This window comes from Sylvia atricapilla, chromosome 3 (genome assembly GCF_009819655.1).
Source record: "Sylvia atricapilla isolate bSylAtr1 chromosome 3, bSylAtr1.pri, whole genome shotgun sequence".
NCBI classification, from domain to species: domain Eukaryota; kingdom Metazoa; phylum Chordata; class Aves; order Passeriformes; family Sylviidae; genus Sylvia; species Sylvia atricapilla.
The window spans coordinates 53,634,468-53,651,366 of record NC_089142.1 but is presented as its reverse complement, the minus strand read 5'-3'; the positions used below and the strand labels follow the sequence as shown (position 1 = coordinate 53,651,366).

General features: G+C 41.7%; 1 protein-coding gene across 5 annotated transcripts in view; it reads left to right on the top strand.

The window, feature by feature from the left end:
- Positions 1-1,039: 1,039 nt before the first annotated feature.
- PTPRK (protein tyrosine phosphatase receptor type K) overlaps positions 1,040-16,899 on the top strand; it is a 380,804-nt gene continuing 364,944 nt past the window's right edge. For all 5 annotated transcript variants that reach the window (XM_066315364.1, XM_066315362.1, XM_066315363.1 and 2 more), the window contains exon 1: positions 1,040-1,371. In XM_066315364.1, coding sequence (XP_066171461.1) covers positions 1,260-1,371 — 112 coding nt within the window. In that variant the 5' untranslated portion in view covers positions 1,040-1,259. The remainder of the gene's footprint in view (positions 1,372-16,899) is intronic.

Below are 16,899 nucleotides of genomic sequence, written 5' to 3'. Positions count from 1 at the left end.
AATCTAATAAAAAATATGTTAAAATAATTTGAGGAGATTATGCTTATTTAAACATAAATTTCAGCTCTGGTGACTTTATCTGTTATTCCAAATGATATTTGGAGTTCTGAGCTGTGGAAGCGTAAGGACCTGCAGTGCTTTTAGAAACAGAGAATGAGGCCTTTATTACAGGGCATACCTGGGGTCTGGATCAGGAGAGATCCAGATCTCTCCTTTGTCACAACCCACGGGTGTCAGGGTCGCACAGCGGCACACAGACCTGTCCGAAAGGCCAGAGAGTGATCACGCGTGGAAATCATAGGATAATGACATTACTGTTTATTAGCATTCCAATTGAGAACAATAAGCCTTTACTGGCGTTAGGAGCCAGACAAGTGTTGCCAAAGAAAGCAAAACCACGAATCCTGACTCGAGGATACAGCCAGGCTGTTTGATGCGCGCTGATAATGCCACACTCGCCACTCGATCCTATACCGCGTTTCCAAGAGCGGGATGAGCCAACAGATCCCACCCGAGGCGTGGGGACCTTCCCCCGGAACCAGCGCCCGACACCCGCCGCCCCCGGCCGCGCTCCCTGCCCCGACCTCCCGCCCCGCCAGCTCAGCCGGAGCCCTCTCCCTTCCGCCCCTCTCCTTCTCCTCCAGAAGCCGCAGATTCCCCTCAGGCGGAGGGTTGAGAGCGGGGGGCTCGCACAACCGCCTGTGGCAGCTCCTGTGCCGTGCGGAGCCGAGCCGAGCCGCACCGAGCCAGGCTGCGCCGTGCCGGAGAGGGCGGAGGAGAGCCGATCCGAACTGTGCCAGGGAAAGCCGATCCGAGCTGTGCCAGGGAAAGCCGATCCGAGCGGAGCGGAGGCGATCCGGGCAGAGCCGAGCCGAGCCGGCGCTGCCCCCGCGCCTGCAGCAGGAGGCGCTGCCGGGCGCCGCTGCGCCCGCGCCGGGCTGCGGGCCGGAGTCCCACATTCCCCGTGCCAAGTGCCGGGGAGCGGGGGTTGGACGTGCGCGCTCGGCTCCTCCCTCCCGCCCCACTCGCCCAGCAGCAAAGTAACTCCGGAGTACGAGGGGAACCGGTGCCACCGCCGCCGCGCTCGTCGCGCCGCAGACGGCTGCCCCAGCGGGCAGCCCCGGGGCCAGCGGGCGCCCCTCGGCGCGGGGGTCTCCTGGCGAGGCGCCGCGGCGAGACGGGCGGTCGAGGTGCGCTCCGCCCGCCGCCGCGGGCCGGGGCAGCGCCGGCCTCTTTCAGAAACTTCTCCGCAAGTCGGCATGGGCAGGGGGGCCGGCGCCGCCGCCTCGCTGCCGCTCCTGGCGGCGCTCGCCCTGCTGGCCGGCCGCTCGCCCGCCCTGCTCGGGGCGGCCCGGGCCCAGCTCTCCGCAGGTGAGTTCTTGCTCGGCGCCCAGGTAAGGGCGGGCGGCGCGGCGGGGTCGCGCCGTGCCCGGGCTGCCTGCCGGGAAAGGGAAGGAAAGGAAGGGGAGAGAGGGTTGGGAAGAGTCGCACCGCTCCGGGACGCGGCTCCAGCCCCGAGGAGCGGCAATGGGGCTGCAGTGGGGCTGCCCCACACCTCTACCCTCTCCGCTCTGCGGGGCGCGGTGGGCGACCCACGCGTGTGCGCAGGCTGCCGGCTCGGGGCTCGCAGGGGCCGGCGGAGCGCGGGCTTCGGGCACCTTGCAAACTCCCCTTCCTCACCTCCTCCTCCTTCTCTCCCCCGGCCAGCCTCCCAGGTGCCGGCGGGGTTGGAGCTGTTGTCTCCCCTTCCCCCGCTCAAACTTTTCCCGGCGTTTCCCTGCCCGGCGCGGAGGGCGCAGCCCGGCCGCTCCCCTCGCCCCGAGGCGTGGGGCGGGGAGACACGAGCTGCCGCTGGCCACCGGGACCCCCCCTCCCCACACTAAGAAAAGAGTGGTGGGTGAGAAATGGGAGGGAAGGCTCCGATAGGGTCGGCGTCTGTTTTATGTGAAAGCCGCGAATTTCTCGCCCCTTCCTCCCTGGCCGCCCAACGCCACGGGGTTTTGCGGAATTAAAGCCCGCGGGGCCGGGCGGTGGGAGCTGCGGCTGGCGCGGTGGTGAGTTGTTGGCCCCGGGGAAGCCCCGGGGCAGAGAGCCCGGGGCTGGAGCGGCCGCTTCGGGAAGAGGGGGCGGCATCTCCCGTGCCGTGCCGGGGCGATGCGGGGTGCACTGGGGACTCGTGTGCAGGACTGTCACCCCCACCTGCTCCGCTGTAGTTTATGAAGCACCCTTCGTTTGCTTGGGGTGAAGCTTTATCGTGAACGTGCTCTTATTGTTTGCCGCGTGAAGTATTGTGCCAAGGACTGACTGACTGGCTGAAATAGACTTAAGGCTCTCGTTCTTCTTTCTTCCCTCCCCCTCCTCGTTTGAATAGTACCTGCAGTTGCATCGGGTGCATCAGTTGGACAGGCATTTGAGATCTTTATCATACGATACTGATTTGAAAACTGCCATTAATAAAAGTATCTACACTCTTGAGACTTTAAAGGACTGATGTGTAGTCAGGGGGCTTTTCTTCTTTTCCTCCTGGTCCTCCTATAAATTAGTTTTTAATTGAGACATTCGAAATGTCATCGATTAAGAAATATGCCGAAGCAGTGCTGGTCTGAGCAGATTACATCCATCCTTGTGTTTCTGACTTTGGTGTGTATAATTTAATGTCGCTGTATCAGAATTGTAGAATTACGTAAGCACCTACGAGCCCTTTACTGGGGGAAGGGAAATGTACCATCTACACAGCTGGTATGTTGTAGGAACAGCTAGAATAAAATATTCCCAAGTGTAATATCTTTTCATTCAAAACCATAGTTAAGTCAGACCAGTGATTTTTGCTTTACTCCTAACTCAGCAGACTAATGTTAACACCAAAGGTAACACTTACGTAAAGATTTTTCATAAGCTTGTTCACTGGTGTAAGGAGAGTAGGAAGTTCTGATAACTTATATGGTCTGTGGTATTTTATGCTGAAAATGTGGCATGCAGCCCATTTTGGAATTGCAAGTGCAAGCAGTCAGGTTGGTACTGTGGGGTATGTGTTAGGTAAGTGGAAAAGAATGTTCAATATCCTTCTGACCAGAGTAGGTGAAGCTTGTCGAGGAGTTGAACAATTGTATCTAGGAAACACAAGATTAATTTTTTTTTTGTGTGTGTGTGTGTGTGTATAGCATGTCAGCAGCTAGAGATTTTAGTTTCTATTGCCAAGGATCAAGAATACTGATGTATTGCACCAGTCAGAGGTTTGTTAATTGGAGACACTCGGACCTTTTCAAAGGTTTAGTGAAATAGAGTTGTTAGTAGCTGGTTCTGACGTTGTACTTGGTTTAAGGTATGGTTCTTGGGCTCTTATTAATACATTTGATATCCACAAGCAGAGCTATGCCCTACTGAATTTGGTAACTGCCATAACTTTGTTTCATTACTTAACCTAAGCCAGTCCCGGGAGTGTGTGTGAGTGTTTGTGATTCTGTTGATGGAACTTCTTTATCCTAGTGTTAATGCATGCACACACAAAGGCATGTCCCAAATTGTATTTCCCAGTGGGAGCCTGCAATGAGAAGTTTCTCTGGTGCGCGCTGGAGCATCTGTTTTATACCTAGGCATCTCTGTTGTTTGAGATGAGTATTATTTTGCAATCATCTTTCTTTGACTGCCTTCCACCATCCCCACTGTACCGTAACAGCCTGTGCTTTTCCAAGTTAAACTAAATCTAGCTAATTCTCAGCTCCCTTTTGATTAATATTCTTCTTGTCTGAATTGCAAGAATTGAAAACTGTTAATTTTCCTTTGTCATTAATGAGGATATTAAGTCAGTCTGGACCTTTCACAAATCTCTCTTATTGTAATTTGATTTTTATTTCCTTTTTATGATGCTCTGTACTACTCCCGAGCATGAAGGATAGCAAGATCCAGAATTCTTCATAAAATTTTTCATAAAAGCTTTGACATGTTTATTAAGGGTCTAATCAAATTACAGAACATGAATTTTTTGAAAGTTGGCCTTCTTCGGGAACTGTGTGTGATAGTTTGCCGTCTGTTCTTCCTTCTAACATATACCGTGAAAGCAAATGAGAAGGAGCTGCCGAAACTTAGGAAAAAGAACAAGATACATTTTGTAAATTGTTGCTGTCTCAGAAATTGTGCTTGTGTACCTTCTCCGCCCCCTTTGCACATAATCGAAACATTGTATCTTTTGTTTTTCTCCCCAGATTTCAAATGAAAAAAACCCCAAGCAAACAAAACCCCAAGCAGCCTTTCCCTGCCCTCCTCCCCCGCCCCCTTTCCTCCACCACAGCCCTAATCCGCAGTGTAATGTTTTCTGGTCTCTGTAGATTGTTTCTTTACACCGCTGCTTTCCATGACCCTTCAACTTGAGTGCGTGCCTGTCAGAATCTAGGCCAAAATGTTTTGGCAGTGTGTTCTCTGTTGAAGTCTAGCTATTCCTTATATAGCACCTCCTTTCATCTGCAACTCCTACAGTTCGATAAAGAACAAGTTCAGCTTGTTTTCACAACTCAATCACTTTAAACTTATATTTTTTTAAATTTTATTTTTGGCAATTTGCATATTTTCAAATTTGAAGGAAAAAATTGGAACATTTTTTAAAATTTTGAAAAATGCTGCTGGCTTGTCAACTAGCTGATAGAAATATGCATTGCACTGCTTCTGATGTGTCTGTGCAAGTGTGTGGGGTTTAAAATTACTAAATAAAAGATATGAGGATAAAAATTCTAGATGCATCAGCTTATCTGAAGTTATTTAACTGTGGTATTTCAGACCATAGGGATAGTTAAGCATAAAAAAATCGTATGTTTTTTGAGTACAAATCATTTATTAGAATAGTTATTCCTTTGGCTTTTGCATGCAAAGTAGTTAGTGTCACAAATTAACACACAAGAATAAATATTTCTAAGTTTGTCTTTTTCCCTTCCCTTGATAAAATAGTTATAGTCTGTCTTTGGGAGTGAATTTAACTCAGAAATTTGATCTGATAAAGTAGAAGATATTATTTGTTTTATAGGTTTTTTCCATTAAGTGTACTTACAGAGAAATATATGAAAATTGTAACCAGCATATCTATTGTTTGTAATCATGTAGTAGAAGAAACTGAGAGCTCTTTGAAAATATTCAAAAATACTTTAAAGTAATTTGACTCATATTAGGTCTTTGCTGCCAGAACAGCAAAAGATGCTTCAGTCATATTCTACCTTGAATGTACTACAATTTGCATATATGCGAGTTATGCAGGAGACACTGGTGCAGGTAGGCGTGCATGTATAAGAAACTTAATAGTAGCTTTTTTATTTCTCATCAAGCTGTTAAAATGTATCGACAAATTACATAGAAAATGAGTGAAATTACAAGTGAAATTATTTTCCTGTTTTCATCACCTCCTTCTCCAATGTTTTCTTCTCTTTTACACATTCAGCTCCTTCCATGGCACTGCGGGTTCGCAGATCACTCATCTATCTGTATTTTCAGGTGTCATATTACACTTATACAAGGGATATAAATTTTGTAATTGGAACTTAACTGATTCACGTGAAATTGAAAGCACCAGAACACAATTATCCCGGTTTTTTATGCTTAACTATCCCTATGGTCTGAAATACCACAGTTAAATAACTTCAGATGAGCTGATGCATCTAGAATTTTTATCCTCATATCTTTTATTTAGTAATTTAAAACCCCACACACTTGCACAGACACCATCAGAAGCAGTGCAACTCATATTTCTATCAGCTAGTTGACAAGCCAGCAGCATTTTTCAAATTTTTTAAAGCAATGTTCCAATTTTTTCCTTCAAGTTTGAAAAAAGTCCCAATTAGTCTCTTTTGTCTGAGAATCACAGTACTGCTGGACTAGTGTGGTAGTGATATACACAGTGCACCTTAAAACAAGGAAGATGTCTTGCTCTTATTTAAGACCTACTTATGCTAATAAATAAATTTTTTTAAAAATCCCAGGGGTAGGTGTAAGGTAAGAAATCTGCACATGATGAGGTGAGAGGTCCACATAGTCAAGTATCCAGTCTCTGATGGTGGGCACTTGGGGAGTGGGATTTTTGGCAAGTGCTGGTATTTTATACTGTAAGTGGGCTTTGTAGCCATGATTGTGCCTAATGACACTTTCAGCCTGTATTGCTTTTAGCATTTGCCTTGGTTTGTGGTAAGGAATCTGCAAGTTGTGTGGAAAAAGCCATGGTCTTTGTTTTTTGAAATAGCTGGTTGTATTTATCCTACCTCTTGTATGAAAAGATGAATATTAATTTCTTCTGGTTTACCTTCTTCATGCCACACTGGATTTTTCCACTCTAGTCAGAAAGGTCCAGCTGTAGCCTCCTTCTGTGAAGCTATCATTCCATATCTTCTTTTTATCCTCTATCAGCCTTTTCTTTCTGTTCCAGTTCTACGGTGCTCAGAACATCCATGAGACAGCTGCCTGATGGATTTATATAGCGCTTAATAATGATTTCTGTTCTGTTCCCTATCCATAATGTGATCATTCCTGTCATTTGCTTGGCTTTTTTGACCATTTGTCTCACTCTTGGTTGTGAGCTGACACTTTTATGGAACTATTTCATTACTGAAGAGCTGAGATATTGCATTAAATGATGGTCTGTGGGGTGGCTGTGCCAGTGAACAGTAGGACTCTTGGGAAGGAGAGAGTCTTTAACCAGCCCTTTTGGAGGAAGGAGAGGTTTTGAGCAAGGCTCTTGAAGGACCTGTGACCTCATGCTGAATGTTTGGGAGAGTTTAATGCTTATCACCGTGGTTTGCCTCTTTTCTCTTTCTTGATATGCTCTTGTTAACACAAGTGATTTTAGAGGAGTTTATCCTCTTACATGTAAAGATTGGCAGTATCTGGATTAACATGCAGAGAGATCTGCAGTGTTGCTCTAGCATTGCTTCGTGCTCTTGAGTCTTTATTATGTCTTTGTGTGATCCTTTGTCCAGTAGTCCTCCAGGTCATCTCACCTCTCAGGGGCTGCTATGTGACTGAGAGTCAGCAACCATGTTGGTGAAATCTCTACTCTTCCTTTTGCAACACAGATCCTATTGAATGTGTAATTGGAAGCTTCCAAAAATGTCACTTCAGTTCTGTTAGCTGATTCAATTAGGACATACCTTGTGTTTTCAGGTGCTGATGGAATCCCATCTGTCATAGCTTATCATTGTCATGAAAAGACGCCTTTGTAGTGCTGCTCCCAGAAGTGTGCACTGTGATTTGCAGCTTCATTTGCAGTCTGCCTATGCTATTAAGCTAATTTAAATTGCTGCTGCCACAGAGGGGGGCATTTCTATCACTTGAGTGGCTCACAAATCTTCGCCTGTGCTAGGTCTGGCCACCAAGTGGCTGGTGGATGAGTTGGTTTGGCTTTATGCAGATCTCCTTGAAGGGAAGATGGGGCTTGGGATTAGTTTCCTATTAGTCCACTGGCAGATGTGCAGCCACCTAAACCTGACATAAGGGAGGATGAGGGCTGATGGTGGGAAGGCTTGGTTTGACAGCTGTGATCGCAGTGCAGCTCATGTGAGGTGAACATGGCACTGGTTTGAGTCACACCAGATCTACGCTCTACTCACCATGCCAGCACTTCATCCACGCAAGGAGGTAGAAAGAGAAGGCAGGAGGACATGGATTGAGGTGGGAAGAGAGGCCTGGTGCTCACTCTGGAGCTGGAGGGGTTAGACTGGGTGAAGGTGTTTGAGGCTGTCTTCTGGATGACTGCACGCCAACTGATGACAGTGTTATGCTAGTGTTTCTGACATGCAGCTTTGAGCCAACTGGGCTTAAATGTGCTAGTTTGTTATAATAGATGGCTAAAGCATTTATTATATGATTGTATAAACAGGGAGTGCTCTATTCATAGCACTTAGTAGAGAGCAATTGTGATGTCAAGCAACAGAGAACTTGGTGGAGGTGACACCTAGATACAAGGCTAGAATTAGAGGATGTTGTGACACCGTTTGGGGCACAGCAGGTACTGGTTTAAAGCTGGTTTCTGTGATTTCACATCCTTCCTTGCATGATCTGTCCTTGACAGTTCTCTGGGGTTTTTAAACAGGATTGCTCATGAGATGTGAATGTGGGTTGAAGGGGAAAAATGGCCATGGTTTCTAAAGGCCAGAGTGAGCCAGCAGGGCAGTGGTAAATGGCACTGGTGACAACTTTGTATCATCTGGCTGAGCATGAAATCCTTCTACACATAATTTTGTAGGTCAGAAAGGTAATTTCCTTGTGCTGCTTCCTGGTAAGCTTTAACTACAGATGGCTTTAAACCAGTTGTTTAAAACTATGCAAACTACACAGCTGAAGTCACCTATAGTGCACACCTACTTTGTACTTTCTAGTTGCTCAGTCTGCTCTAACTAGGAAGCCATGTAGTTGGAAGTTGTGTTTGCATTTTCAGTAAAAGGTTTGAAGGACTTAATTTCTTGAGGATTAGCGCTGTGAATAAATTCATTTCTTTGCCCAATACTAAGGTAATATGAAGTTATTTTTGTAAGCTAGTGTATGAAAAATTGGACCTTTCAGTTTGTCAGAAAGTCATTTACTTCTGTTGCCACTTACTAAAAGCATGTGATTATGTTTATTAATTGAATAGCAAAAGCAGCCATTTGTCAACTACCATGTAGTGAAATTAATTCTACTGACTTATGAGACACTGTTGAATACTTTAAACCCAAGTTCTGTTGCAATTAAGTTATGGTGTGTTCATTCTAATTATTACACACTGGTTACTCAATTTATTTTGAGGTGGAGTTGTATGCTTTCTTTTGTGTGTAAACACTTGCTCTGTAACAGTAAAAATGACTGATGAATATTAAGCAGAAGACAAAAGTACTATGAAGAATAATTGTGGCTGTAGTTCAAGTGAATTAAGAACTGCTCAGGGTCAATTTTTGATTGGAAATTTGACTTCTTGAACTATTTTTTGTATTACTATTTCCAAATACAGGTTTTGTTTCTTTGTGAGTCTTATAGTGTGGTTTATGATATTTGCTGGTTTTAAATGATTTACAGTTTGAAGTAAAAAAGAAAAGTCTATTGAAGTACTGAAATTTTAGACTGCTTTTGTCTTCTGCATTACAGTGAAAAGTTAAAATTACAAGACCTGGTAGAGACTTGTCCTGTTCCTATTAATTAGAAAAATGCTCAGATTTTATATTTTGACACTCCATTATATCTGTATCATATCTCTGTGGTATTAGTCTAGAGTAAGACAAAAATGCTATCAGTTGTCTTGGTTCTCCCAGTATCATCCTATTTGCTTGTTCTTTGTAAAAGTGAAGGCACTTGTCAGCCGTAAGAGTGCTAAAGAAATGTGACTGAGTTCATGACCAGACTATTTAAAATACTATAAAGGGATGATTTCTTACAAGAATAACAAAGGCAGTTTTATATTTTGTTCAACTTCTGATTCCTTAGAAGAAATGCATTTTTACAATTATAGAATATACTTTTTTTCGGGCATCTCTCCAATTAGTACCCTTGTCTAAGTATCGTATGCATTTTAGGTGGACAATACATACCAAAACATTGTTGTATTAACTTCAGTGCGATTTGTCATAAGTTTTCCAGAGAAGATAATGGTGTTGACTTAAAAGTAATGTTAAATAAACAAAAAACCCCAATCCAATCTCGAAATTACCAAACGGCCAGTTCCATAATCCCTCCCCCCATGTCTGAAGAAAGAAGTGGATTGTCATTTTCCTCACTGTTCTCGCACTCCTTGTCCCCGTGGTGGTGCATCCACCTTTCCCACCCCGGCCCCGGGCCGATGTATCTTCAAGTGACCTTAAACACTCATTTGCAGCAGCAGCCCCTCCCGCCCCTTTTAAAATCTCCTTGGCTCTCCTTGTTTTTTGTTGGAAGAGTTTGATGCTAGAGTTTCATGCCATACGTGAAGGGAGATAGGGTAAATGAGATTCCTTACTCAGAATGGTATAAATAAAACAGTGTAAATAATGGTATAAACAATATAAATAAATAGTTGAGTATAAATATCACTTTTCATTAAGTTTTTGTGTGCTTCTTTGCTTAACTGTTTAGCTGGGTCTGTCTTTGTTGATGTGACAATGTTTGGTGCATTCCATGTTCAGTTTTCAGGCTAGTAAATTTCCAGTTAAAGAGGCTTTCCAGTCTTGCACAGCAGAAGTATAATAAAATGATCTTTTCAGTCTTTTTCTTAGTCAATTCAGTAAAGCCAAACAAATATTCTTTTTGCAGTTCGTTTTTACCAGCTATCAGTCCTGACTCAATTTGTGAATATGCTAGAAATTGAAAACCCATTCCACAGGCTTGCCACCTTTTCAGCATATGAATACTTCGTGTGTGTGGTCTTGTTTAGTGCAAAAGGTCTATTTATATTAAGTTTTTTGCATTTGTAAATCTCTGCGGAATTTGCTTTCCTTTCTTCTTACCTTTCCTTTTAGATAGCATGACAAATTATTCACAGCCCCCACCACAAACAGAATCCTTCATGTCCTTGCTGTACTTACTTAGAAGAATGTAAGTAGATATGTAAGGGTGGAAAGACACATTCCAGGTGAGAGCAAAACCCTTAGCATTTAATGATTTGGATTTCTGAATCAGTTGAAACGAAGCCTGGTAATGAAAGGGATTATAATTTTCCTGGTAGACACAGGCTAAATAGATGGGTGTAATGTCACAGCATGTAAAGATTTAAAGGTGGGATTTTATTTCTGACTGAGGTGGCTGAAACCTGGAAGTGAGAAGTTGTTAATCAAATTGGTTTTTGTTTTAACTTTTATTTTTTTAACCACTTCTGTTAGTAGTTACTTACTTTATATGCTGTTATTAGCCACCGTGGTAGACTTTTTTCTTTGATATAGTTTAATGGTTCAATGCTTTGATTCTTCTTACATAAGTGGGAAAGTGTTGCATTCCTAGGTGATGTGTTATACACAGTAGTTTTTTTCCTCTCTCCCTTTCTTTTTCCCCTTCTTTTTCCTTTCATTTGAAGTACCTGTGTGCTAATTTGGTTAAGTACTGTAGGGCAGGTTAACAGCTCCTTCTGAGTCATGTAGAAGGCATGAAGTGCTTCCAGGTCTGCAGTTCTTTCCAGGGATGAGCGAGTTCCTGGCCAGTTTGTGTATCCTGTTGTCTGCACAGCAGCAGTTAACTACCAGTCTCAGTTTATAGGTTGTTTTAAAGGCACTGAAATGGATATACTAAACAGCTTTTTTGGGGGGTGGTGGTTGTTCCCTCTGGCTCACTTATGTGTGGTTTTTGGGTTTATACTCCAAATGTTCAATCCTTTTGGTGATTTATTGGTGTTTCTGTCAAATGCTGAAAAAGGAGTTGAGTTAAATGACCAGCATTTTGGAAGGGTAAGATTATGCTCTCGTTTAGAGAGACTGCACAGATGTTCTTTATGAGCGTTCAGAAGAGGGGAGTCTGTACATTACTTTCAGGTTGACAGAAACCATGTATTTTAAAATCCTTGGTATGAGCTTTATGGGCTATGTGACAAGGCTGTGAACCTGAAAGAGTAGCATTTGTGATTAATAATGACATTTGCAGACCCTAGGAATACTGAAATAATCTGTTGGATTGCTTTGCTTGCATAGTGATAGTATCCAGATGTTAAGCATAAACATCTCTCTCTGTTTGCTTAAGCATGGAAATGGGAATGAAAACAAGCACTAGATAATTTGAGTTTCTGGGAAATAATTTTGGCCATCCATCTCTTTAAACAGCTATTAAGTAAAAAGCAGCCTTAAGTAATTAATGGGCCAGTCTTATTCTATGAAGAAGCTGGAAGAATTAGAAAAACTATCTTTTAGTTGAAGTGAATATGTGATTAAAAACCAACAAAAAAACTCCCACTACACTTGGATGTGAAGCATTTGCATTGTGAACCTAAACCTAAAAAACCCCAGCATTAGCAAGTGGAAGCAAAAGCCAAAGAAAATGCTCAAATTTACTACGTTTGTATATGAGGCAGTCCCCAGAGGACACAGGAACAAGTGAAGGAAGTTGGAAAATATTTATTTATTTCCCTAATAAAATAACAATTTTATTCACTTTTGAAGTGCACAGCAGTACTGATGTTGATTACCTAAAAGACAGTTTGTGAAGTTCTTACCAAGTGCTGTTTCCTGGGCACTGCTTGTGTAGGGCTTGCAACAAAGCTGTAGTGGAAAGTAGTTTTGGAGAATTTCTTGCCTTGAATAATACTTTAAAAATAGGAAAACAACATAATCTTACTTTGATTTGTGAAGTGTAGGGGAGGCATAAGTGCGCTAGTTCTTGGTCCTTAAAGGAAAAGCAACCGCTCTCATATTTGTTGGAGAACAAAATTAAGTACTGGGAACACAATTTTGTAATAAATAAGTTCTTAAACCATAAAGATCCCAAGTCCTCTTATGTGTTCTTACACATCAATTACTGTCTTGTAGTAAGGATTGAGCCCTGTGATGGTGGCAGCATTTCACTGTGTAAACAAAATAGATTTGAAGAAGAAAGTGTAAAATTAAGAAGGGGTAAAAGGGATCCGTGAATCCATTGCAGAAATCTTGAAGTTGATGAGTTTCTTCATTACTGTGCCTTGAATGAGGAGGATGCCTTTTTTTCTCTATAAGACAAAAAATGTTGACTGAGAATGAAAGGAAGATAAGCCCATCCTTGTTGCTGCTCTTCAGCTTTTGGTACTCTAGGAATCACTCATATTTTATCATCATCTTGTTACGCTGACAGGTTTGTGGGCAGTAATATGTAAAATTCTAAACAGCTCTGTTCATGCTGTACATCGAGTGTGTTGCCAGGTGAAAGAGGTCAGAAAAACAAACCAGCCTACCTGCCTGTGGGATGAATACTATCTTAGTTAAATCTGAGTTATGAGTAGACAGGGGGTTTTGGTGACTTTTTTTGATAATTCTCCAGTGTCTTCCACCTGTCTGCTTAGCTTTTGTTTTATTGGTGTGGGGTTCTCTAAACTCACAGATCCGGGTACCTTTAGGTTCCTGATTACTAGATTTAAAAGGTCCTGTCAAGAAAGAATCCAGGTAAAACTGGTTTATTTTTATTTCTTAATCCTTTTTTGAGACTTTCTGCATCCAAGATGACTGTGTATTGTTTAGCACAGTACTCTTCCTGTCCTTCTTTTACATTCTGTCTTATCTGCTTGTTTACTATATCTCAACTACACTAATTAAGCATCTGATTAAATTTGCATTTCTTTGGGTAAGAATTAAGAAAGAGCATGCAGTATGTGGTCTCAGTATTTAAGCAAAATGGGTCCTTCTTATATGAAAAATTATTTTGGCTATGTTTAGGCCCAGATAAGTTGCTATTTCCTCATACTTTTGCAATTCAGAACACTATTTAGAAAAAGAGTGGGATTGAACCTCAGGATTTCTTTAATCTGTCAGGGGAAAAGGTAGAGAAAGTGTAACAACATTAAGAACGTTAGAGTTGCACATATTAAAAACTTCTCTCTAAATAAGTTGTAATTAAGAGGATTTGCCTTTAGCAATATAAAAGATAAACTACCAATGATTGTATCTTCTATGTAAATGTTCAGTAATTGATGTATAGCTCATAAATGGACCCAGTGGCTGTTTGATGACTGTGTTTATACATGGTAAAATATATAAATACATCTAGGTCCCCGGAGTATTTTTGGTTTCTTTCATGTATGATTGATCAGTTTACCTAAGACACAGACTAGTTTGTTCTCAGACACAATTTCCAGATTCTGGCATGATGAAATGTTGTAATAGAAGGAGATAAAATGCATGGGCAAAGAAGATATTCTTAATGGGGGACTGTAATCAGTGTTTGAAAACTAGCTAATGGATTGCAGAAGATAGCAGCCTAACAGACAGACAGCAATAAAGACCATGTATGAAAATGCAAATGCATGGTAAAATTAAATGAAGTCAAAGCTTGGATAAACGTTCTGAAGTGTATTTCAGTTTGCTTTCCAAAACCTTTGGAATGAAAGGCTTGGATAACTAGGAAGTCATCCTTTTTCAGTTCAAGCTTTTACCTTGAATGTCTGTAAACAGAAACAGTTAAATAAAAATAATTTCCAAAGGCAAAGCAAGGTTATGTTTGAGTAAAGTTGTCTGCACGCTTAGCCACACTGTGTTTTGCTCTTGGGATTCTATGAGCTGCTACAGCAAGAAATTAGAAGGATCTTGCCAGTTTTATCTGTGACACTAGTACCTGTCAGGGCAATTCTGTTTTGCTGTGTCTTAGACAGACTATGGCTGTGTCTGCATTGACAAGCAATTTAGTGCAACAGATGCTGGTCGCTGAATTGAAGCATTGCAGAGAGTGAGATACTTGGAAATACTGCATGTGGTGTAGCCAGGCAGGGTTACCTCAGATCTCATGGTCTTCTCCTGTAGGCTCATTTTTTCTGGTGTCTTGGGTTCCTAAGGATCTCATGGTTCATAGTCGACTAACTTTGAATCAAGCTTCCCTGAGAATTGTTGCAGCATTTCAGATGTGGAGCTTTTGGTGTGCTTGTTTCTGACTGTGGTGGTGAAGTTCACCTGTACAAGAACTGTGCTGAGAAGCAAATTAATGGTAAATGAGGAAATCAAAGCATTTATTTCCCTTCTCTTTTGAACCAAATTCCCAACATAGATAGATACAGCTTATTAAAAAAAGAAGGACACTAGACAGTCTCTCTGCTAGAGAGTATATAAAAATCAGTGGGACAAAAAATTGAAGAGGAGCATGCTCTGCCAAGTAGAAATATTTTTGAAATCATGTCTCTTGCCCTTTTCATAAACATGCTGCTCTGTTGTGGTTTTAACTGATTGGCTAGTAGATTTTGTCAAGTGCTGAACAAATAAGAGATGAAGATGATGATGATGTGTTAATTTAGTGATGAGTGTTTCCGAGGCTGAGAAGCTAACCTGGCAGGGAAAACTGAAAGCATGTTTAGATAGTGAAATTAAATAGTGTATTCAAACAATGCTTTATATTTGGTGGAAACAGCAAAGATTGGTCTCAAAATATTTTAGGTAGATATCATGCAGGCTAAAGATCTCAGGTTCTGTTTTCCTCTCTGAGATTGTGTTGCCCATTATGATACTAATATTTGAGAGACCTAAAATACTTTAGCCTCATGATGTTCCTGTGATTTCTGTTGTACTACACCTCCCATTTAGGACAGAGACTTGGCTGTCAATTGGAGATTGAACATAAGAAATTAAAAGCATAATGTCTTATTGTACAAACTTGCATCCTAGTTTGTTACCTTGGTGTGGGGTTATCCCATCCTGCAACAGGTAAGTGAAATTTTATATTAAGCAAGGCTGCACAAAATTACACCCCACTGAGAGAACTAGTCCTTGGTTTGCAAGTAGCAATAACACCTATTGGCAATGACACCAATAAGATCTCAACCTGACAATAACAACAGTAACATCTACAATGATTTTGAGAGAAATGGTTAGCAAAAGGGACTAAACTGGTAGTTTTTCTTGTGAAAATCTCTGAAAAGAGGTAGGGGAGGGAGAGAGAAGACTTGTTGATAAAAATGAGGTAGAATATATTAAACTTGAAAATGGAATGTAGATCATAGGAAATTAGAGTTAAGATAAGATTTGGCCAGAAGGGGGGAAGCTGTGTGCTAAGGCTAGCTGCCTCCATAGAGTTTAATATCTCACTGTGTGTGAAGAGTGTGACCTGGAAATGAGATTAAAACAGGAATTGACCAGAACCAGGAGATGAAACATTGCACCTTTTTGGAGGTGTCCACCTCCATGGAGATTAATACTACACAGACTAAGGAAAGTGTGATTTGCAAAGAAGATAAACATGCATTCTCCATATCAAGCAGATCATCTTACAGGACTTGGATAGGAAGTTACCTTGACTTTCTATCAGAGACATATGCCCTGTTGTCAAATAGATTCTTCCAAGGCCATTTCAACATTTTACTTTAGCAGACTTAGCAACAAAACTACTATTGAATGTCTTATTAATGTTGCAAAGCATATTGTGGCGTGTTCACTCTTCTCATAATTAATCTTCTTCCTTACATGGTAACTAATAAGAAGATCAGACTTCTGATTAAGCTATGGGAGATTGATGTCATTATTGACATACAAGACAGGTTTTTTTTCCCTACCTCTGTTAGTTAGCTCCCAAAAGCATGGAGTTTCAGACATGAGGTTGCCCTTCAGAAGGAGAGAAGTGCGAACTTTTCATAGTTTATCTGTTAAAAAACAGTGGGACTTTTTTTTTTTTTTTTTAATTTAAGAGTTCAGTTATATACAGTATTTAACACTTCAGTTGCCCCCTTTTTTTGAGTTTTCCTAGTGACTGTTTTCACAGAAGTCAGAGAAGTGTAAGTGTATAAAACTAGTAGTTTTAAAATACAAATCCAGATCAGATATATTTGGTTGCACACTGTGTATATCTGATGATGAAGGAATTTTTTCAAATCTCCTGCATCCCCAGTTTTTAGGATCACATAGGTTTGCTTTGGCTAGAAGTTATGTGGATGTCAGATATCAAAAGAAAAGCATAATTGTAATTCATATTATAATGACTATACCTACACCACGTATTGCTGTCCTTCCATTTTCAATGCCAGTTTTTTTAATGGAGGGTGATGAGTGCTCCTGGTTCTCTTGGGGGCTGTTTTAATTTACAAAGTGACTTGTGGTGTCTGTGTGATCGGGACACATGGAATATTTCTGCAAGCCAGAATATTTTTGGATTGATGATTTAATTGTGAATGGACTTGTGAAGGGCATCTGGACCAGGAACATCAGTGCATGGGCCAGTCTTGGCAGCAAGAATACCTGTGGGTGCAGGCTGCATAGTGGCTGGGTGATGCCCTGCAAGAAAGGGATTTGTGTTTGATAACTGGCTGGGCATGCATGTGGTTTGGTTCATTATTATTAATAA